General features: G+C 41.2%; 1 protein-coding gene across 3 annotated transcripts in view; it reads right to left on the bottom strand.

The window, feature by feature from the left end:
- Positions 1-3003: 3003 nt before the first annotated feature.
- DNAI4 (dynein axonemal intermediate chain 4) overlaps positions 3004-23405 on the bottom strand; it is a 31633-nt gene continuing 11231 nt past the window's right edge. Inside the window, exons 8-18 of one of the 3 annotated variants that reach the window (XM_074962277.1) lie at positions 21482-21679; positions 19388-19650; positions 17801-17887; positions 13997-14148; positions 12989-13146; positions 12663-12784; positions 11651-11749; positions 10586-10812; positions 9630-9739; positions 8663-8789; positions 3071-3159 (exon numbers count right to left, since the gene is read on the bottom strand). In XM_074962277.1, the coding sequence (XP_074818378.1) occupies positions 3138-3159; positions 8663-8789; positions 9630-9739; positions 10586-10812; positions 11651-11749; positions 12663-12784; positions 12989-13146; positions 13997-14148; positions 17801-17887; positions 19388-19650; positions 21482-21679 (1565 nt within the window). In that variant the 3' untranslated portion in view covers positions 3071-3137. Of the gene's footprint in view, positions 3160-8625; positions 8790-9585; positions 9740-10585; positions 10813-11650; positions 11750-12662; positions 12785-12988; positions 13147-13996; positions 14149-17800; positions 17888-19387; positions 19651-21481; positions 21680-23405 lie in introns of those variants that run through there. The other 2 variants (XM_074962279.1, XM_074962278.1) reach the window with 2 other exon arrangements.

Below are 23405 nucleotides of genomic sequence, written 5' to 3'. Positions count from 1 at the left end.
TCCTGTGCTCCACTTAGGGCTAAAACAAGAATTGTCTCTCCTCTGGTGGGTTCCAGGACCAGCTGCTCCAAGCAGCAGTCATTTAAGGTGTCAAAAAACTTTATCTCTGCATCCCGTTCTGAGGTGACATGTACCCAGTCAATATGGGGATAACTGAAATCCCCCATTATTATTATTGAGCATTTCACAGTCTCTCTGAGCATTTCACAGTCACTATCACCATCCTGGTCAGGTGGTCAGTAATATAGCCCTATATTCTTATTATTAGAGCATGGAATTTCTATCCATAGACATTCAATTGTACAGTTTGATTCATTTATGATTTTTACTTCATTTGATTCTACGCTTTCTTTCACATATAATGCCATTCCCCCACCAGCACGACCTGCTCTGTTGTTCCGATATATTTTGTACCCTGGTATTACTGTATCCCATTGTTTATCCTCATTCCACCAAGTTTCTGTGATGCCTATTATATCAATATCCTCATTTAATACAAGGCACTCTAGTTCACCCATTGTCTTATTTAGACTTCTAGCATTGGTATATAAGCACGTTAAAAACTTGTCTCCTTTTAGCTGTCTGCCATTACACGGTATAATTGAATGGGACTCTTTTTATTTGACTGTTTTTGATCAGACCCTGCCTGTATTTTATTTTGGTAACATCTGAAAGAGCATGGTTGAGAAGCTTTATGACTATGCTGCATAGGCCCTAAAAGGAGAGATTTTGAAATCTGTGATCTATCTGTATTATTTTGTTGGTATGGTATTGCTATGCCTGTCATGTCTGTAGGTCCCTAAAGCGTTATTTTGCAATAACACATGCTTAGGAAAATTGCTGTGGTTTGGACAATTGAGGTCAGAAATTCACTATTTAGAAACAAACTACATGAGCAACCTCGATGATCTTTATCACTTCCTAGCATCAAAAGTGTTTCCCAGCACCATGGTATTAAACTTTAATTGTTTTGCGTAGGGTGAATTACTGCGTGTTATGGGTGTGATGGAAAGGGCATTTCACAAAGGTAGTGAAAATGCCCTTTCCATCACACCCATAACACGCAGTAATTCACGGTAAGTAAACAACTATTTTCATTGATGAAAAGAACTGGTGTATTTTTTGTCAGATTTTTAATAATGATTAACACATGATTCACCTTAATGGTTGTTGTCTCAGAAACATACGTGAATTTGTTCTCTGTCAAGGGTCAAGCTTGCAGTTTTGTCATAAAGTGTGTAATGTCAAAGGAAATGAATGGTAATGGGTCTGTAAATGATGTACAATTTTGAGGTTGTCTTTAAACATTGAGCATTCACTGTAAAACAAATGAGACAGACTAAATGTTCTGTACATTTCAAAAATAAGGCCCTTTGCATAACAACACTCAAGGACAGAACAGATATTGCATTCATCAATTGACGGGCAAGCATTTCACTTCAAAGCGTTGATTATATTTTTCCTGTGTTTAGAGATGGATCTCTCCCTAACTGCAGATAACGGGCTAGAACTTGGAATAATGTTGTTAATTGGTCACATGGGAAGATGATCCATTTTTATGGACAACCAATACCCCAAATCCTCTAGGATAATATAGTTGTCCTCATGTAAGGATGCCCAGGTCCAGTATCATTATTCAATAGAACTAGCAGTGTGGTCCACAGAGAGTGTAAAGTGCCTCTGTACAAGGAATCCATGTTCAAATCTGGCCAGTCATTCATCACCGTGGAATGATTTGTGGGGGTACTGTGTATCTGCCTTAGTAGCTTTTACTGGCTACTTGCTGAAGTTTAGTTGTAACTGCTTGCGGAGCTCTGCCTTTATCGTTAGCTGTGGTTTGAATGCAGATCGCATGGGATCTGAAAAATATCTTGCTCACTCACTATATGATAAAAAGAAAAGGAGGACTTGTGGCACCTTAGAGACTAACGAGTCCTCCTTTTCTTTTTGCGGATACAGACTAACACGGTTGCTACTCTGAAACCTGTCACTATATGATGTATTCCCAGGCAAGAGAATGCCAGGTTGAGAGCAAGAGACGGTAAATTGACTGCTTCTAATGCAGATTTGAGGCAATGTCTTGATTCCCACTGTGGTGGCCTAAATAGGACTTCTCTTCCAGATTTTTTCTTCTTCTTCCTCTAATAAGTTAGGGCCTGACCAAGAGCCCAGTGACTCTAGTGGGTATCTTTCTCTTGCCTTCACTAGGTTTTGGTTCAGGCCCTTGATGTGCCATGTGGTGTTGTCAGGAAGGCAAGGCTGAGGGAGTATGTATGATGTTTGGACCTGAACATTGTGAGGTTCATTGTGGTTCCTTCAGGGGGACAGTTTCACAGTCTCAGGTCAGTCCCAAAGAAAGCCCTGTCTCTTGGATAAATAAGCTTTGTCTTTCAGGTCTGTTGTCTCTGAGCAGAGCTGTTGAGGTACTGAAGGATGAAGCACTACACTAGGTGTCCTGGACATAGGCTGTTTAGTGCTTTGAAAATGAAGACTGGGATGAAATCCTAGACTGAGGGTGAAATCTTGGCACTGGTGAAGTCTATGGGCTTTTTGCCAATGACTTCAGTGGGGCCAAGATTTCACCCCACAACCATAAGTATAATGCAATGGCTAATGTACAGGAATGATCTCTTAGACTGCAATAGCACCTCCACATATGCTTGGAGAAATTCTTTGTGTTTCAAATTGTCTGTTATGAACTTAGTTTTCTGCCATTGTGACTCAAGTTTCCAGCCCTCTCTTTACTTGGAACTTTACTGAGAACTCTGGGGATCCATATGCGTAATAAGGAAGGACAGGATGTTCTGTTTGATTTATGCAATTGACTTGTGCATTGATACAGGATAATATACTGGAAGCTTAATTTATACTTAATTTGTGTGCAATGATGGGCATTTCCAGAGGAAAATTCAGGGCATTCGGTTTGATTCCACAAATACATTTGATGATGGAAAAATTGTTACCCTTTATTTAATACAATATTGCATTTTGTGGTGATTGTTTTTTTCTGCATAATTAAATGACAGGCTTCAGGATATACAGACACATAGGACATAATTATTTGTTGTCTTTTCCTTTGTTTACTGACTGAGAAGTATTACCAGTAAACTAGTGTTAACTGGCTAGAGCAGAGCCAATTATGTCATATAAAGCATCCACCTGGAAAAGAAGAAAAAAGATACTGTATTGCATTGTAATTGTGCTTAAGAAAAGAAGTGATCTAAAAAGCCCCACTTAGTCCTAGATTAATGATATCCACATAAAGGGTATCCAGAAGAAGGGAGAAGTAAATGGCAAAGTTAATTGCATGATGCTAGTTGCTTCCTTTTACAGACTTACTGTTTCCTAAATAGCACATTTAGAAATAACTGGTATGGTGGTTTAAAGAGATTTCATGGCAGGTAGGACTGTGAAAGCATGGATTTTCAGCATCATACTTGACGGCATAAACTTATTCAACCATAGAACCTTCTTTATAAAAAAATGCTGGCCTGCAAGGTGGTACCTGTTCACTAGGGCAACGTACACCATGCTGTAGTCCATTCACTTTATTAGTGGGAGTATTAGAGTGATCTGAGTCCACTGTGCTAGGCACTGTATATAACCCTAGAAAGACACTCTTGTCCAAAGAGCTAACACAAGAAATAAGCAAAACAGACAAAGGCCATGTCTACACTACGAAAGTACTCCGATTTTACAGAAGTCGATTTTTGGGAACAGCTTGTATAAAGTCGAGTGCATGTGTCCACACTAAGCACATTAATTCGGCGGTGTGTGTCTACAGTTCTGTGGCAAGTGTTGACATTCCGAGCGGTGCACTGTGGGTAGCTATCCCACAGTTCCCGCAGTCCCCGCTGCCCATTGGAATTCTGGGTTGAGCTCCCAATGCCTGATGGGGCCAAAAATTTGTCACGGGTGGTTATGGGTAAATGCCGTCAGTCAACCCTCCCTCCCTCCCTCCGTGAAAGCAACAGCAGACAATCATTTCGCGCCCTTTTCCCTGGCTTGCCCAAGCAGACGCCACAGTATAGGAAGCATGGAGCCCGTTCAGCTCACCGCAGCAGTTATGACCTTGTAAACACCTCGCGCATTATCATGCAGTTTATGCAGAACCAGCACCTGAAAACCAGGCGAGGAGGTGACAGCAGCGCGGCAATGAGGACATGAACACAGATTTCTCTAAAACCGCGGTCCCAGCAATTTGGAGATCATGGTGTTACTGGGGCAGGCTCATGCCATGGTACGCCGATTCTGGGCATGGGAAACAAGCACAGAGTAGGGGGACCACATAGTGTTGCAGGTTTGGGATGATTCTGAATGTCTCCAAAACTTTCGCATGCGTAAGGACACTTTCATGGAACTTTGTGAGTTGCTTTCCCCTGCCCTGAAGCGCAACAATACCAAGAGGAGAGCAGCCCTCACAGTTCACAAGTGAGTGGCAATAGCCCTGTGGAAGCTTGCAATGCCAGACAGCTACCGGTCAGTCGGTAATCAATTTGGAGTAGGCAAATCTACTGTGGGGGTTGCTGTGATGCAAGTAGCCAACGCAATCATTGAGCTGCTGCTATCAAAGGTAGTGACTCTGGGAAATGTGCAGGTCATACTAGATGGCTTTGCTGCAATGGGATTCCCTAACTGTGGTGGGGCTATAGCCGGGGAACGCATATCCCTATCTTGGGACCGGACCACCAGGGCAGCCAGTACATAAACCACAAGGGGTACTTTTCAATGGTGCTGCAAGCACTGGTGGATCACAAGGGACGTTTCACCAGCATCAACGTGGGATGGCCGGGAAAGGTTCGTGACGCTCGCATCTTCAGGAACTGTGGTCTGTTTAAATGGCTGCAGGAAGGGATTTACTTCCCAGACCAGAAAATAACTTTTGGGGATGTTGAAATGTCTATAGTTATCCTTGGGGACCCAGCCTACCCCTTAATGCCCTGGCTCATGAAGCTGTACACAGATACCCTGGACAGTAGTAAGGAGCAGTTCAGCTATAGGCTGAGCAAGTGCAGAATGGTGGTAGAGTGTGCATTTGGATGTTTAAAGGGTTGCTGGCGCAGTTTACTGGCTCGCTCAGACCTCAGAGAAACCAATATTCCCATTGTTATTGCTGCTTGCTGTGTGCTCCACAATCTCTGTGAGAGTAAGGGGGAAATGTTTATGGTGGGGTGGGAGGTTGAGGCAAATTGCCTGGCTGCTGGTTACGCGCAGCCAGACACCAGGGCGGTTAGAAGAGCACAGGAGGGCGCGGTGCGCATCAGGAAAGCTTTGAAAACCAGTTTCATGACTGGCCAGGGTACTGTGTGATGCTTCTGTTTCTCCTTGATGGAAACCCGCCCCCTTGGTTGCCTCTAAATTCCCTGTAAGCCACCCCCCTTCGATCACAGCTTGCTTGCAAAGGAAATAAAGTCGCTATCATTTAAAAAACATGTATTCTTTATTAATTGATTATAAAAATAGGGAGATAACTCAAAAGGTAGCCCGGGTGGGGTGTGGGAGGAGGGAAGGAAAAGGCCACTTTAAAACTTCTTGAATGACAGCCTTCTGTTGCTTGGGCTGTCCACTGGGGTAGAGTGGTTGGGTGCCCAGAGCCTCCCCCACACGTTCTTGGGCATCTGGGTGAGGAGGCTATGGAACTTGGCGAGGAGGGAAGGCAGTTAAACAGGGGCTGCAGCGGCAGTCTGTGATCCTGCTGCCATTCCTGAACCTCACCAGATGGCGGAGCATGTCCGTTTGATCCCGCAGTAGCCCCCAGCGTTGCCTCATGCCTCCTCTGATCTTCCTGCCGCCACCTCTCCTCATGTTCATCGGCCACTTTCCTGTACTCTGCTATTGTGTCCCTCCACACATTCTGCTGAGTTCTGCAGTGCCGGACGACTGCATGAGCTCAGAGAACATTTCATCGCGCGTGCGTTTTTTTCACCACCTTATCTGAGATAGCCTTTGGGATGGAGGAGGGAGGCTTGAAACATTTGCAGCTGCTGGAGGAAAAAAAGGAAGTGAAGTATTTAAAAAGATACATTTTACAGAACAATGGCTATACTCTTTCACGGTGAACAACACTATTCACGTTACATAGTACATGTGATTTTGGTACAAGGTTGCATTTTACATCTTATATTGAGTGCCCGTAGCTTTGGTGTTAGAGATCACACATGCAGTGCCGGGCAGCAGAATTCAGCTTGCAGGCGGCCATGGTAAGCCATAGTCTTTCGGCTTCTGCACCTTCAGCGCCCTCCTCTCCCATACCAAGCAAAGCACGTTGAGTTGGCCATTTAGTGCTGCGGTTTTCCTGCTAACATGCAGTAGCAGAAACCAAACTAACTCCCTCGCCCATCCAGTTCTCTGGGATGATTGCTTTACCCCTCACCCCACCATGTGGCTGGTATCAGGGAAGATCCCTGCTAGCCAAACGCGAACAGCTCAGTGCCAATGGCCCCCACTCCCACCGTGTGGCTAACTGCAGGGAGGATTTCTTTTCAGCCACAGGCAAACAGCCCAGTAGGAACGGCCACCTCTGTATGTCCCCTTAATTAAATTCCCCTATTTCAACCAGGTTACCATGAACAATATCACTCTCCTGAGGATAACACAGAGAGATAAAGAACGGATGTTGCTTGAATGCCAGCAAACACCGGGACCATACGCTGCCAGGCTTTGTCATGCAATGATACCAGATTACTTGCTACTAGCATGGCGTGGTAAATGGATGACAGAATAAGGCTGCTCTCCCCAGAAACCCTCTGGAAAGGCTTTTAGAGTACCTCTAGGAGAGCTTTATGGAGATGTCCCTGGAGGATTTCCGCTCCATCCCCAGACACATTAACAGACTTTACCAGTAGCTGTACTGGCCACGAATGCATCCCAAGTCCTCAGGGCTACTTAATCATTAAAAAACGCTTGCTTTTATAACATGTATTATATTTAAAAAGATACACTCACCAGAGGTCCCTTCTCCGGCTGCGTTGGATTGGGAATTTCAGTCAGGGTGACAAAAAGATCCTGGCTGTCGGGGAGAATGGTGTGCTGTGTGCTCTCCTCAAGCTCGTCCTCCTCCTCCTCATCTTCCCCGTCCGCAAAATCCTCAGGCATGGGGGAGAGTACCCCATCATTGAAGTCCACGGACAGGGGTGGGGTTGTGGTGGTGGCTCCCCCTAGAATTGCATGCAGCTCAGCGTAGAAGCGGCATGTCTGGGGCTCTGTCCCGGAGCGTCCGTTTGATTCTTTGGTTTTCTGGTACGCTTGTCTGAGCTCCTTAAGTTTCACGCGGCACTGTGTTGCGTCCCTGCTGTAGCTTCTGTCCCTCATGGCCTCGGAGATTTTTTTGAAATGTTTTGGCATTTCGTCTTTTGGAACATAGTTCCGATAGCACGGATTCCTCTCCCCATACAGCGATCAGATCCAGTACCTCCCGTTCGGTCCATGCTGGAGCTCTTTTTCGATTCTGGGACTGCATGGTCACCTGTGCTGATGAGCTCATCTGGCCAAACAGGAAATGAGATTCAAAAGTTCCCGGGGCTTTTCCTGTACACCTGGCCAGTGCATCCGCATTCAGAGTGCTGTCCAGAGCAGTCATAATGGTGCACTGTGGGATAGCTCCCGAAGGCCAATACCTTTGAATTGCGTCCACACTAACCCTCATTCGAAACGGCAATGTCGATTTCAGCGCTAATCCCCTCATTGGGGAGGAGTTCAGAAATCAGTTTTAAGAGCCCTTTATGTCGAAAAAAATGGCTTCGTTGTGTGGACGGGTGCAGGGTTAATTCGATTTAACGCTGCTAAATCCAACATAAACTCATAGTGTAGACCAGGCCAAAGAGAAATAGTATCCACATTTTACAAACAGGGATCTGAAGCACACAGCCTAAATAAGTGACTCATCCAAGGTCACACAGGACATCTGTGTCAGAGATGGTAACTTAACACAGATCGCATGTCCCAGTCCAATGCCTTAACCACAAGACTATCTTTCCACCTGAATTTACTGCAGAATTTTCTGTGCTTAAAAAATTTAGGGAAGTTTTGTAACTTACAGTGGTAATTGTGCAATAATTTTTTTTGTAAGTGTAACAGTTATTACTTAAATTCTAAGCTCTTTGGGCAGGAACATCTTTTTGTTTTGTTTGCATAGTGCCTAGTACAAGAATGGCCCCCATGGCCCTGGGTCCATGACTAGGGCTCCTAGGCACTACGGTAACACAGATAATAATAGCTATTGTTTAATTCACCAAGTGCGGCTCTCATTAAGGTTAGCATTTTCTCTTCCCAAATAGATGGAGGGGACGGACAGCTCAGTGGTTTGAGCATTGGCCTGCTAAACCCAGGGTTGTGAGTTCAATCCTTGAGGAGGCCATTTAGGGATCTGGGGCAAAAATTGGGGGTTGGTCCAGCTTTGAGTAGGGGGTTAGACTAGATGACCTCCTGAGGTCCCTGATATTCTATGAATATTACTTTTACATACTGTTTTACACTGAAATCAGTGTGCTTTACAAAGGTGGGTAATAGCCCCATTTTACTAATTGGGAAACTGAAGCACAGAGCAATGAAGTTATTTGCCCAGTGGTGCACAGACAGTGGTAGAGCTATGAATGGATTTAAGCAGTATAGTTCAGGGATCCAGATAATGAGTCTGCCAGATCCCACTGTAACATGGACGCACCAGTTATTAGAATGCCCAAGACCTTTGCAGACTGCTCTAGGAAGGACGAGGGAGCCAGCGTTGTTTGATTTAATCAGCACATTCTCTGCCCACAGGAGAGCTTCAGGATAAATTGGCACAGATATGGCTGTTAAAAGAAAGGGGCGAAGTGAGCAGCAGGGATTCATCGCTTTATCATTGCTGCCTGTGTTAGCATGAAGTCCACAACAGCTGTACTCTAGGGAGATTCACTCAGTACTAGTCTAAGGAAACTGGCGAGACCTAGATTTTGGGACAGGAAAGTCCTTGCAGGAGCAAGGCAATTATTTTTCTGCCAGAGTAAAGATAAGGTGGGGAAAAGAGGCTAGTGAGTTTGCTAAGGAGAGGACAGCATTAATGTGACCCTCTATTCTGGATGGCTGGGAGTGTGCATGCAGAATCAACTGGACATGGAGATTACTCAGGCTAGGGATAAAATTTGTGTGTGTGTGTGTGTGTGTGTGTAGATGATCAAGAGGGTATGTGATAAAACATGCAGACCACACCGCTGACTCCTTCCTCTACCCTGAAAAAAAACAACAGACTCCTTTGACTCTGGCCTCAGAGAATCAGTGGAATATGTGTGAACTCTGCAGGTCTGGGAGAAAATCCAAAAACTGTACCCAGTGGTTCCCCTCCTGGCTGCAGCTTTTCAATCAAGTGGAGTCTAAGTCCTGAATTGGACCTCATGTATCCCTCTGGTTCAGAAATCCTAGTTTTATGTATAAGAGCAGGAGCCAGCTGTGCTTTGAATCCATTCTTGCATTCCATGTGTTGTTACACATTTATTATTAGCTAAACCTTTTTCAACCTAATTCTTTAAGATAAATGCTTAATGAAGGAAGAGGAACCCAGATAAGTATATTGGCATCTTAGGATCAACCCTCTTATCCAGTCAGTCGTACCTTATTACTATCTGAAGCAGTCATGTTCCTCAGCTCATACACACCTACGATTCCATTACTGTCCCCTATAAGAATGCAGTCTGTGTTTCTAGCAAAAAGCACAGTTGTGAATTTCACGCCTGGGTTGGCAAAAGTCACAATCAGGGGGTCCAAACTGAAACCAAAACATGAGATGATGTTAGTATCTACTAGAAATGAGACCAATGGGGCATTTGTCTAGATGACTATTACAGGAATCGGCTAATCGTAGTATTGCTGAATCTTTACTTTTCACTTTTATTATCTGGGCAAACTAAAATCTAAAACATTAAGTAATGGTGAAAGTGCATTTTGCGAGTTCTCTGATAAATACAACTCAAATCCCAACCCTCGCTAACCAGGATATCCTGGCTATCTGAAAATCATCTGGTCTACTGCCTAATAGTTGGGGATTTTTAATTTTTTAGAATACAAACCATTTGCTTTTTAGTGACTGATACACTGGACCTAGTTCTCTGCTGCATTGCACTTGGTACAGTCATTTATGCTGGGCAAAGTGGGTGTGCAGTGCTATCACCAGTGTAAGCAAGTAGATAATTCTGATCTGACACCCTTTTATACTCACTTTTCATCAAAAAACTGAAGAGGAGGAGAAGGGGCAGGTGTCCCAACCCCCACTGGTATCCGTTGCTCATGTGCAAAAGTCCCAAAAAGTTAAAGCTCAAGGATGTTTTTTAAAAACACATGGAAGTGGTAGAATCAGGACTCCTGTGGCAAAAGAGCAGCCCCCAGTTCCCTGAGCCATCCAGTGCCCAGCCCTGGATTTTCTTTAGTACATGCTACCTTTTGCCTGTACAGTGAACGCAATACAATGTTATTACATCTAAATGCTTTGTAATTATAATGGTCAGGCACCATTACTAACTGGGGCCTTTGGACACTACCATAATTAAATATTTTATAAGAGTTAGTGTGTCTTTGTATTATTTCAGAATCCTATGCAAGAAAAGTTATTACTTACGTGCTGACACTCAGGTCCCAAATTTCCACTCTGCCTTCATTCACTGCTGCAAATACAAAGGCTGATTTTGGAGACCACATAATGTCATGAACAACATCAGTGGTGGAACTGAAAGTTAAAATGGGCCTTAGTGAATCTTGGCGCCATAAAATAATACTCCAGTCCGCAGAGCAGCTTAAAAACATGTCAGTACTGAATGGATTCCATGCTATCTTGTACACAGGACCCTTAACATGGGGGGAAAAGGAATTGCATGTTACTCCAAAGCTAGCATGCTGGGATTTTCAAAAGATCTTAAGCGAACTAGGCGCCCAACTCCCAATTATTTTAAATGGGAGCTGGGTGCCCTTTGTGTCTTTGACAACCTGCCATTATATATTGCATTATATATATATATATGTGTATATATATATATATATATATGTGTGTATATATATATATATACAGACAATACTGACAACACTATTATTTCACTGTCATACGCAGTGTATTCGGACAGCAAAGATCACAGGATGTGCTGTTTGTCCTAAGACCAAAAATATTTTGTTGGTGCTGTTGATGATTCAGTAGGGGTTTTGTTTTTCCCTCTGAGTCACTGCTGATTCAATGCCCTGTCAGGACGTTAGGAAAAACTACTCTTGGGAATGCAATCTGCTGGACGAGACAAAACTGAGGTGCAGAGCAATTGGGGTTGTTAAAACTCGTGTGGACATTTTACCATATTAACCCATGAGTTCCAGGTCAATGAGATCACTGATCTGATTATTAATTTTATATAAAGCCAGGACTAAATTTAAATCAGTAGCAGTCAAAGCTTTAAGAAAGGATTAGTAATTCTTAAGGAATCTATATACTGAAGAGCATAATTTCAAAAGAGTTTTGAATGCTTTATATCTTATAGCCTTCTTACTAAGCTACGAAAAGAGGCTTTGGTTTTAAAATCTGTGTTGCAAGTGTGTCGTCTACTGAATATAACAAATTAAATAAACTTATTCCATATAATCAAACATTTCTTCTGAGATCTAACTGATCCAATCACTTTTTCTGTTATTTAATTTTACCTACCTTATGACCTCGGTAGGTCTCTAGGAACTGCTCATTATATGAACAAGAACATTTGTGAATATGTCCTTCTTCTGTTCCAGCCAGATATATATTAGTATTCTGAAACAAAAATCCAGATCATAGAATCATAGACTTTACGGTCAGACGGGACCATTATGATTGTCTAGTCTGACTTCCTGCACAACGCAGATATTCCAAATTGGGATTCACCCTGTAGGATATTTATCCTGACATATTTAAAGAGCTGTGTGGAGTTTAGGCTGTGAAATTGCTGGGAGATGCGGAGCACTCAAATTCCCACTGACTTCAATGAGAGTTGTGTTTGTTCACCTGCCCTTGGGATCAGGCCCAAAGTCAATCAAAGCAACATAATTAAAACAGTAAAACTCACAAAATATAGGGGTTAGCTTGTTTGGTTTTCTCTCTGATCAGTTTTGGGTAATATTGTTCGCGTTTATGTAAATCAGAACCATTCTATAGCTACTGCTGGAGAAACATGGGCAACTGCAGTGCAAGCTTCCTCTATACCTGAATCCTGATCTCCATTTTTGAACTGTTTGGGGGCTTTCATTAGAGAGTAGCTACAATGCAGACATGCATGCAGTGATCTCGTGAGACAGGAAAAAATCACTTGGGAAAAGAAAGATTTCCAAATGTGTTTCACTGGTGACTTAAACCAACCTTGAATAAAATCAGCTAAAAGTAAAAGGCAAGTGTATTAATCTTCTGGCACCATACAGCTTTTCTTTGGAAATTTTCATTCATTCTTATGTGAATATTCACAGTTAGAGCAGCAGTTAGGGCTTGTCTAGCTTATGTCTCCAGAATCCAGGAGACTACTACAGCTTAGTGTCTGTTTAAACACATAAGGTGAAATCTTCAGCTGTGATGGTCTGGCTCCATCAGTGTACACCAGCTGAGGATCTGACCTATAATGTTTTGTTCTGATAGATAAAATGTCAGCCAACTGAATTTGAAACATTAATAATCACAATGGATTTCCTGAGCCTACCCTTGGATGAAAGTCAAAGCACATTCCAGGTGCCTGTCGAGATATCAGAGCTTCACTTTTCTTTTCTTTTTCACCGGTTAGTTTTTTCCTTTCACTTGCGGTTCGCTTCAGTTTCATCAGATCTATGCAAATAGAGAGTACATGGAATATGAATTTTACATGAAAGAGATAGTGACGTATTAGAACATTCTGAATAACTCATAAGTACTTCAGATATTTAACAATTCTGAAATGTTTTATCTACGGGCTGTTTACACAGGGAAATTGCCTGGAATAAGGTATTGTGCAATAGCCCAGTGTAGAAAGTCCTGAGAGAATATGCTCACCGGTGCAGCCTAGTCCTTTGCGTATAAGCCACTTGGTTATTCTGCCATCTGCTGAGATAGAGATTAATATCTCTCCTTTGTCATCTCCCGTTGTGCCCCTGTCCTGTTCGATCCACTTCAGCTGCCACACAGGACCTATATGCTTATCAAAAGATTCACTGAAATAAAGGAACGCACAAACAGAGCTATAAGTTAACAGAAATAAGGGAGAATGCATTTTGAAAAAGTTACTACATAAGCAAAAAAAAAATGGTGTGTACATAACTTAGGAACAAACACTCTGGAGTGTGGACATGTGTTAATTGGTTATTTTAATTTTCATGGGAGGTGGGGGAGGACTAGGTTGGATACTAGGAAAAACTTTTTCACTAGAAGGGTGTTGAGGCACTGGAATGGGTTACCTGTGGAGGTGGTGGAATCTCCATCCTTAAAAACCTCTAAGGCCTGGCTTGACAAAGCCCTCGCTGGGATGATTTAGTTGGGGTTGGTCCTGCTTTGAGCAGGGGATTGGACTAGATGACCTCCTGAGGTCTCTTCCAACCCTAATCTTCTATGATTCTATGAAAAGTCAGTGTTAAGACCTGTATCTATTGTTTTAAAAGTACATTTTAGAAAATATTTTTACATATTTAATTATAGAATAATGTTTAAAGGACTCAAGCACTTTTCTTTAGGTATCCGAATCGTTGTACTGGCGCTACTTCATGGTTGGCCTAATCTAGACTTTCATGGACATTTATACATATCAAAGTCTTCATGCCTGACAGTTTCTTTTCAAGTAAGTCCCAGGATTGTAGGGCACAGTGTAAATGTTTCAAATCAGAATTGAGAGACATTAGCAAAGCTGGGAAGGGGGGAATTATCCAGCACTTCCCTGCATTCACTGAATCCATTTTTTCAAGAACACTACTGTTCACTCGTTTATTTAAATTTTAGCAATGGAATGGAATGTCCACAACTAACAAGACATGAAAGAAGTACAACAAGGTGGGGAGTTTGTAATCTTACCTGCTGTCCAAAAGTGCTGTGGTATTACGGGTCTGTACATTATAGATGGCTACTGTGCCACTGTACATTCCAACTGCTAAAAGGTTTGGGTTTGCCAGAGAGAAATCCAATGCAGTAACACCATGATCACATTGATAAATACGCTCTGGCCACTGAACAGAAGAAAACAGCACATTTATTTCATTCTTCTGAGTATTAGTTAATTGCTAGATTACCCACTATTTTTCTAAACCTACAAATGCTTTACCAGGTTCAACTTTAAGACTATATTCTAAATAACTGAGACTACTATCTCCTGCTACAGTTGTCAAATTTGAAAGGAGCGCTGTGCAGAAATGTGACTTTTGTATTGTAAATTGAATTAGAGGTGGGTTTAAACTGAACCATGTAAATGACAACAATTTCCCTGAACTTTGGAGGGTTGGATAAAGTGGGATGGGATCCAGATCCCCACTACAACCTAAACCTGACGTGAAAAAAAGCAGACCACCACTTCTAATTTTTGTACATCTCACAATTTAAAATCTAATCTTCTCTGCTTTTTATTCATGTGTTTTTCTAATCAGCAGAAGTTTAGTTGGTGGTAAACTGTAATGTAAGGTAATTTAGGTAGTCTAAGCTGAAGTGCTATGTTCATGCAATGTACCGTTTATAGACTGCAGCTAAAGAATTGCATTGCCTACATGGACCAAATTTAGCCCTTGTAAGAAGATACAACTCTGCGGAAGCCATTGAATTTAACCATTGTCATCAGGGTACTCGTCTGAAAATAAGTCTGTTTCAATACATGTCAGCTCTTAATTCTGATGCTTATGCACTCAGCTAATGCAGAGATGGAAATAACTTGATTATTGTTGATCTGTATTGTGTTAATTTCATGGTACCATAAATACTGATGTGATAGAACATCTAAACTGTTAGAGGGAAGGAGGGTACCAGTTAGAGGCTTATTCTGTACTCCTTAACTCAGGAATAACACCTTGGCTTTAGCCTGAGTAATGTTTATAGAAGCACCACCATTGTTTAAATTTGATTGTGAGTATTCATTTTTACTGTGTGTTTAAAAAATTAGATTTTCAAGAATCAAAAATGTAAAACAAATATTGAGCCAAATCATTTTAGACCTTTACAAAACCATCTAGTGTGATGCAATTATCTCAACAGTTTGGGTGACTTCAAATTTGTCTATATAATCAGAGTCAGTTGTAAAGGAGCTAACAGTCACAGACACATAGGGGCAGGTCATTATATAGTGCAATTTGGATCTTGGGGGTTCAGATAATTGGGATCCTACTGCATTTGAAGTGAAAATTAAATGTTATAGGAATAGTAAATGAATGTAACAATTCATTTCAATACAAATTTTATTGCATTCTAACAGATAGATCTGATTTTTACAGGCATTTCACCTTTTTTAGTTCCACTGCCCAGCTTACTACACTTAGGGTCATATCTTACTCATCTCACTCAAAGGTAGTCTCACTGAAGTCAATAATATTTGTGTGCAAGCAAGAGTTGGCCCTAAAGATGTAAGTATAAAAGCTTACTAGATCTTAGAACCTCTCTTCCAGGAACTGTCTAGCAATTACATACTGAAATGAGAAATAAGACCCTGAGGTCCCGATCCTGCAAACTTTTAGTCATATAAAAGCTTGCAGAAATGGATGAGTGTATAAGAAATAGCATAGCTTTTAAAGAAAATAATACAATAATAATAAAAATACAGTGCTCTTATACAACACTTTCCAACCCTAGATCTCAAATGACATTAAAAAGGGAAGTTTGGCTATATCTATACTGACTTGCAGTCTGGACTATGGGGTGTGAGTGTACACCAAAATGCTGCACTATAGTTCCCCAGCGTGGACACTCCAGGTGCAAACTAAAAAGTTCCTAATTTGCATTAATGTAGACCTGTTAACATAGTCCTCTTCAATCACAAACTAGGAACGTTTTGGTTCACACCCACAGTGTCCACACAAGGGCATTACAGTGCAGCACTTTGGTGCGCTCTGCTCTTCACACCCCCATAATCCGAAGTGTGGGGCAATGTAGACAAGCCCTACATCCTGATTTAACACATGGGGAAATTCAGATACAGAGAGATGAAGTTACTTGTCCAAGGTCACACAGCAGATGCGCACAAGTGGCAGTGCTGAGAAGAACCCAGACACATCTAAGCACATCTCTTTCACTTATTGAAAAGGGAACGCATCAGATTGGAGCAAAATTGAAAAAAGAGAGAGTCACAGAAATATCCAGCTGCCTACCCAGTTATTGTCTGTTTTTTACTCTCATCCCAGATGTATCTGAATAATTGCATTTTCCCTGATAGGTTATTGTCTTTTTTACTTGATTTGGTAATGAACTCAAATTTGAGTTGGTGACATTACAAAGTGTTTCCATGGAAATCTGCATCATGGCTAGGGCTGTGTGAAATATTTACAGTGAAGCTGGAAAACTTCAGAATGAGGTTTCTGCATTTTGTTTTGATTTCAGAAAATTTGATTTTGTGAAAAATTGATAGTTTTCACATTTTTGAGTGAAAATTATTCTATATTAAAAGAAAACCCTCATTTTCATTTTTTTTAATTCAAAAATTTATTTTGGCAAGGCTCACTATTCTCATAGAAACATCAACTTTTTAAATGTTATCTTTGAAATCTGCTGTTTATTGAAAATATCATGACAAGTTACATTCTGCAGATGTTTAAATTTAAAATATCTACTTTTTTCCATACAGCGCAAAATTTATTGCAGACAGGAAGATGGACTGGGAAGGGGAAACCCTAAATTTAAAATACAAATATCCTCAATTTGCAACTGTAGGAAGATTATGGGAAAACAAATGCACGGTAAATAAATTTGTTTTTATATTTGAAATGCTTAAAAGAGCTTTCCCCACTGTATAAAAATCTTTATAGGAGGAACTGCACACCTGGATCTAATCCAGGTAATAGCTGAACTGATTAATTCATAATCTTGGCTAGGGGATTGGAAACGGAATACAGAGCTTTTCATTCTTAGGTTGCCCAGTCTAAGGCTATGTCTATACTGCGCAGCTTACAGAAGCACGTGCTGCTAAAGCCTTGTCACTGTAAGGCACACAGAGTAGCCTCTCTTTGTCGCCAGGAAAGAGCTCTTCTTATGACAAAATAAAACCAATCCCAATGAGGGGGTAGCTTCGTCGGTGGGAGAGTGTCTCCTGTCAACAAAGCGCTGTTCACACTGGCAGTTTGTTGTTAAAACGTATGTCCTTTGTCAATTAATGACGAAAGTGCAGTGTAGACATAGCCTAAGTTGGTTTAAACTGACTGTTCTAACCAGCTGTTTTATGGTCTTTGTGACATGAGTTCAATTCCCTGTGGACCGATGTCCATATTACAAAACCACAGTACAGAGGGTGAACGGGCACAGAGACTACTTTCTATAGATACTTCCTCCAGGTCAAATCTGAGGCACATTGGCAGGCTATTGTGGAGCAAGTGTTCAGTACCCTTGTTCCCTTTGCTGTAACTGTCCTGTGAATAAGAGGAGATCTTTAGTCTCCAGTGTTTTCTAGCATTTTTCACGAGCAGTAAGGTAGTTTAGACATTTTAAAAATAAGAATTGTTAATTATTATCCATTTTCCAGAAGGGGTTTAGTCTGTGCTAACAAAATAACATTACTGCTATATGTCTTGCTTTCTCAAGCAAAGGGAAACTCAATGATCTGCTATTAAACCATAAAAAATTATTACAGCAAAAAAAGTCTTAAAGTAACAAGAACTAAAATAAATTGTGCTTTAGCTCTACTTGTGTTACCATAGGGTTCTTGAGTGACCAGCAGCAAGCCAAGCCTTTCTTCTGTTCTTGAAAACCAAATTGCCCATAACCAACAGCCAAAAGATCCTAAAATCCAAAAGTACAGATTGGTGGATATACTTCAATTAAAGCAGAAATTTAAAGCTAGAATTTTAAGTGGCAGCTTTCTGCCAGCAGTTAAGTGTGCAAATCCTTCTACTTAGATAACTTAGTACCCAGTACAAAGTACACAGCCTCAGTAATGTAGTCATATAAGCAAAGTAAGGTAATTACAGTAAATAAGATTTAGAGTCAGATCCTAATGCAGTAAGTGTAAGCACTACTCACTATGCATGAGTGAAAATTAATTGCAAGTGCAATTTTAGTGAGCACAAATTGTGCCCAAAAAAAAAGGGAGGCCCCTATAAAAATCTGTCCATTTTATATAGGTGTATACAAAGTGTTTTATAAACATATTTTAATGTGCAGTATTTGATACAATATGGTAAATGTTTCCAGGGTTTAATATTTTGAGGAGGGAAGACAAATAATATTTTTATGATTGCCACTGCTCTTTACACCTTGGGGTTTATAAGTAACAAGCAAGGACCTTACTCTTCAACTCCTTTAAATTGTATTTTTCTACATAAAACAACCGTTTTTTTGTGAAATAAGCATTTTGAAAATAAGCATCTTAATGGTCTTATAATTCTTAGTTTGTGGCTAGTCAATATGAACATATGGATCAGTATCCAACAGGCCAACAGATTTATACCAATTTACATCTGAAGATCTGGCCCAAAGATCTTATACGTGGCCATATTTCCTCCCTTTTTCCCCTGAGGTAGTCTGATTGTCTTTATATTCCTCCTCCCCCATTTTTACCTTCTTCCCCTACATGGTTATTTTTGTTGTCACCTTGGGAAAGCTAAATCAAAGAAATGAGATGTATACTGCTCTGACACTAAAGAGCTCTGAGGTCATTCTGACCTCCACAGGAAGTGAGTTCTACAATCTTGTACGAGCTGCTGTGAAAGCTGTGCCTGCCATTCTCATGAGTCTTACTCTCAAGGTTGTTGGTGTCCTCATTCCTGAGAAATGCAGCGGTCTAGGGAGATCATTGTCACAGAGCAAGAGGTGGTCTCTACACTATCTTGGATCAATGCCATGAATGGTCTTAAAGATTAGTACTGAGATTTTGAATTTGACCCAGAATTCTATAAGCGTGTAGTTATCTGAACATCCTGGTCAAGTGCTCTTTGAGACCAGTGCTGCTGAGAAGGTAAGATGCTGCATACTGAACCATCTGAAGATCTCTCAAGGTAGATTTGCTCATTCTTAGAAATGGTGAGGTGCAATTATCTGTCCTGAAGGTCATGAAAGAGTGGATCAATGCGGCTAAGTCAGCAAAGGCAGAGGAAGATACAGACTGCAGGAAGCAACCACCACCTGTCTGACCTCAGGGATGAATCCCTCCCTGTCACACATCTATCCAGCATCTGAAACCCTGCTCCAGCAGGCTGTATCAAACCCGAGCTAGTATTTTACCTTGACAATCACCCACCCAATTCTAGAAAAAAGTTTAGAAGAATAAATTTGGTAACTCACTGGGTTTAGCTTGTTCCAAGCCATGCTGCTCACACTGTGGCCATTAGTCGATTCACATGTATAGGACCACAGTCGTTCCAGACTGGGTGGTAAGATTTCTTCTGGTGCTTCACTCAGATCTAACAAAATTGATGAACTAACTGCTGTTTCCTTTTGCTCTTCCTCCTCTTCCTCTTCCTCCCCTGCTCCTTCCTCCTGCTCCTCCTCTTCTGCTTCCTCTGTTTCTGCTTCCTCTTTGCCAGCATCAGATGTAAGAACTGGTTCTAAAGTGCAACAAATACAGTAGAATCATAGTAGTACTCCACTAATCTGCAATCCTGCTAATTCTGACCAGAAACACAATGATCTCATCCCACTTCTCAGCAAAGTTTTCATAGCAGAGCACTGCAATGAAGATTCAGAGAACTAAGATTTCATGACTTTTTCAAAATTTGGCCAACATTTTTGTAGGATCATGGGAACTAGCATTCTGGAACAGACCAGCGATCCAGACAGTCCAATGTCCCATCACCAACAGTGTCCAGTACTGGATGTTTCATAGGAGGGTTCAAGAACCCGGCAGGAGGTAGTTATAGCATAACCTATCCCCCAAGGAAAGTTTCCTCCTATTTAGTGATTAATCTAAGTAGTAAATTTTTCAACTTTGATGCCAATTTTATGGATCCAGGTTTGAAAATTGTCGCCATAGCACATTTAATGGTTACTCTGAAATGTTATAATTACAGTGAAATTGCATTGGTCAATATAAATGTGCAAAGTATATTTATATTTAATTTGTTAGGGTTTTTTTCCTTAGTTGCCAGTTAACAAAATTTGCGAATCTGGAAGAGATGTCAAGTCATTCTTGTGAAGTAATATGGATCCACTGTAGACTTTCAAATAGGAACTGGGCACCTAACTCCCATCTGAGCTTTTGAAAATCTTTCCCTTATCTACTTCCCTGATTTTTAAAGCATCAAACAAGAGCAAATACCACTCCGGGATTTACGCCATTAGAGGATGCAAGATTTGAAATTTCTGACGTGGGGATAAGTGGGGCAAAAGCTAAGTCTGCAAGCTCTTCTGGGCCCTTTAAAATGCAGGGTGTGTGTAGCGGTGGGTTTTCCCCCTCTCCTCCCTAAAAATTTGAATGAATTGCTTGTGGTCAGTGTTGGATTGACAGCCTGGGAAGCTTGAAGCCCTCTGTCTGGTGAACAGGTGTAATATAGGCCATGGCCATGTGAACTTCCTCACTTCATATGTTTTTAATCCCGTTTTTAACTGGATTTCCCCTAAGGGGTAAAATGGTAGTTCAGTCTCTCCCACCAGACAGAGAGGGAAAGACAGGTTGTTGGCTTCTTTATTGAGATTGCCAACAATAGTACAATAAGTGCCACTTATGATCTGCAGTGAATCCACCTTCTCATTTTTCAAAGGAACTGAACAGCCATCAGTTGATTAAACTTTTACTACCAGTCTGGCCTGAATTTTACTCAGAGCTGAGCTGAAAGACTGTGTATTCTAGTGAACAGCTGTACTACCAAGAAAACATACTAAACAATCATATCTAGCACTTTTCAGCAGTAGATCTCAAAGTGCTTTACAGAGGAGGTCAGTATCATTGTTCCCATCTATCAAATGGGGATAAGCCAAGGCACAGGCTGGGGAAGTGATTTGCCTGCGGTCACCCAGCAGGTTAGTGGGAGAGCCAGGAACAGATCCCAAGTCTTTTGAGTCCCAGTCCAGTGCTCTGTCCATGAAACCATATTGTTTCTGGAAGCTCAAGATACAATGTAAAAACTAGTTTGACAAACACTGTGGAAACCGGTCTCAGTTTACTGCTGTTAATAGTGGAGATGAGCCAGCTCAAGAACCATTTATCCAAACCTTCCACAAAGCTCCATGTATATTTTTGGGGGTGTTGGTAAAATGGAGCATAATACTGAACAACCCCAGTTTGGGTTTTGCAAATCCTTCCCCGACCTTTGTCTTTATTTAACAGAACTGATTCCTCTGTCAAGACTTCAGAGTAGGGGCATTTTTACTTGGTATATTTCTTAGCATGCAAAACAGGCTCCTTCATATTGAGAATGACTTAACTGATGAGAAATATACCTATAAGAACAGGAAGTTGCCGATAAGCTGCAAGTTTGGGCTGAAAAACATTCTCCATTAGAACCCTTTCCATAAAAAATAAATCCTGCTGAAATTTTTCTGATTTTAATATAGCTTCAGAATGGTCTTCCTCTTCTTTGTGGATTCTGGCAAGAATAACACTTTCCAAATCGATTATAGAACTTGAGGTTATGCTCTCTGGAAAACCAACATAATATTAAAAAAGGCAGGTTTAGTAGGATAATCCAATACATTTAGCAGGCAAAAGCCAGAAAAAAAACCCAACAGAAAATCTTGAAATGATCAATAAATACCTCCACTATTAGCTTTTTTTAAGTTCTTTAGTTTTGTTTTCTTTGTATTGCCAAAACTCTGTCAAGTAATAGTGTATTATAAAGTGTCTATACTACAATCTCTTAGGGCTAAGTTCTGCCCTAGTATCTGTGTGCATCCCAGGTAATGGGATGTATCCAAAGGGCAGAACTTAGTTCTTATTTAGGATATATAAGTTAAACAGGTGATGGGATAGACTAGCAGCCTCTGTCAGGCTAGGTTCCCATTCCTAGTTTGGGTGGATAGGGTGGGCTTCTGGAATGGAGCCAAAAGAGGCTCTACATGGCTCCTGCACCAGGCTAACTCCTGGGAGCTGGGGAATGCTGGCCAATCAGCCCCCTCCCCCGCCCCAGCCAATGGGTGCTAGAGAGTCCCAAAGGGAAGGAACTACCTGTTATCCCTTGGCGAATCTCTCCCTCTCTTGCTACTGGGGCCATCCCCCTTGCCCCGCTGGCCCCATCAGTTTCCCCCACCCGCTGATGTGGGTGGGTGGCATTTTTGTTTAAAAGAGAAAAACAAACTAACTTTAAGATTTTTTCCCACGTTTTAAAAAGAAACTGGTTTTTTTTGTTCATATTTAACTATTCCCCCTCAGTGTTTGCAACTCAAATATTGCAACATGGAGGACGTAAAACCAATTATGATATGACCATAAATACAAGTGAAGGTGACTCTCCATTTCCATTTTCCATACTGAGTGATGAGCAAAAAGTAAACTGCATACATGGTGGAAAGTACATTAGATTTTTTTTTTTTAGTTTGTTTTCCAGTTTTAATATTCTAAGGTAATATTAATACTCTAATAAAGGAAATTTGATTTGACAGCTATTGTTTTTATTCTGAGACGTGTCCCTTTAAATAAGGTGACAGTCTTATGATTCAGCCTGCAAAGCCACAGCCGGCCATGAAGGGGAGATGGGCTCAGAGTGCTTTGGAGGCAGCATACTGAGCAAACCCCACAGAGGAGAGTGTTTCACATCATTCAGTAGCAACATCTCTGGTTGATTAAAGGAACAGCGGTGACAGGCTTCTAAGAGAGTCCTATCTGGGTCTCAGCTGGCGGGAAAAATGGTTAGAAGGCTTTGATGAATGTCCAAGACTCAAGGGAAGGACAAATGCTGTCCAGTCTGGTTGTGTTTGTTTTGTTAACTGAGGACCTGGATGAGCTGCAAGACTGCAGCCTATTTCTTGTAATATACATTATAGCCTTTATGTCTGGTAAAAGCGAGCATAGAGGTTGATGGTCAATAATTGCCGAGGGTTATAAAAATTGTACAGTATTATCTGAGAAATAGTATGTGACCCTGTTTGCCCATGCCCACGTGTACCATCTTGAAGTATATGATTCTACAATGCGTAGCTAAGGTTGCAGAGAAAAGTGTAAAATAATATTGTATTTTTTAGGTGTGGTGGTGACCATGTAATAAAACACTATCATAGTACTTACACACAAGGGGACAGAGTGAAGGTTCTGCATGCCACCTTAACCCTGTTATTTTTTACTTTAATTTTGAATGCTAAATTGTGCAGTTTGAACATGCTCTCAGTATAATTTTTATGAAAATACAGATAATCACAGCTTTATAAGGAG

This window comes from Natator depressus, chromosome 8 (assembly GCF_965152275.1).
Source record: "Natator depressus isolate rNatDep1 chromosome 8, rNatDep2.hap1, whole genome shotgun sequence".
NCBI lineage: Eukaryota > Metazoa > Chordata > Testudines > Cheloniidae > Natator > Natator depressus.
This window is presented reverse-complemented; position numbering and strand designations above follow the sequence as displayed.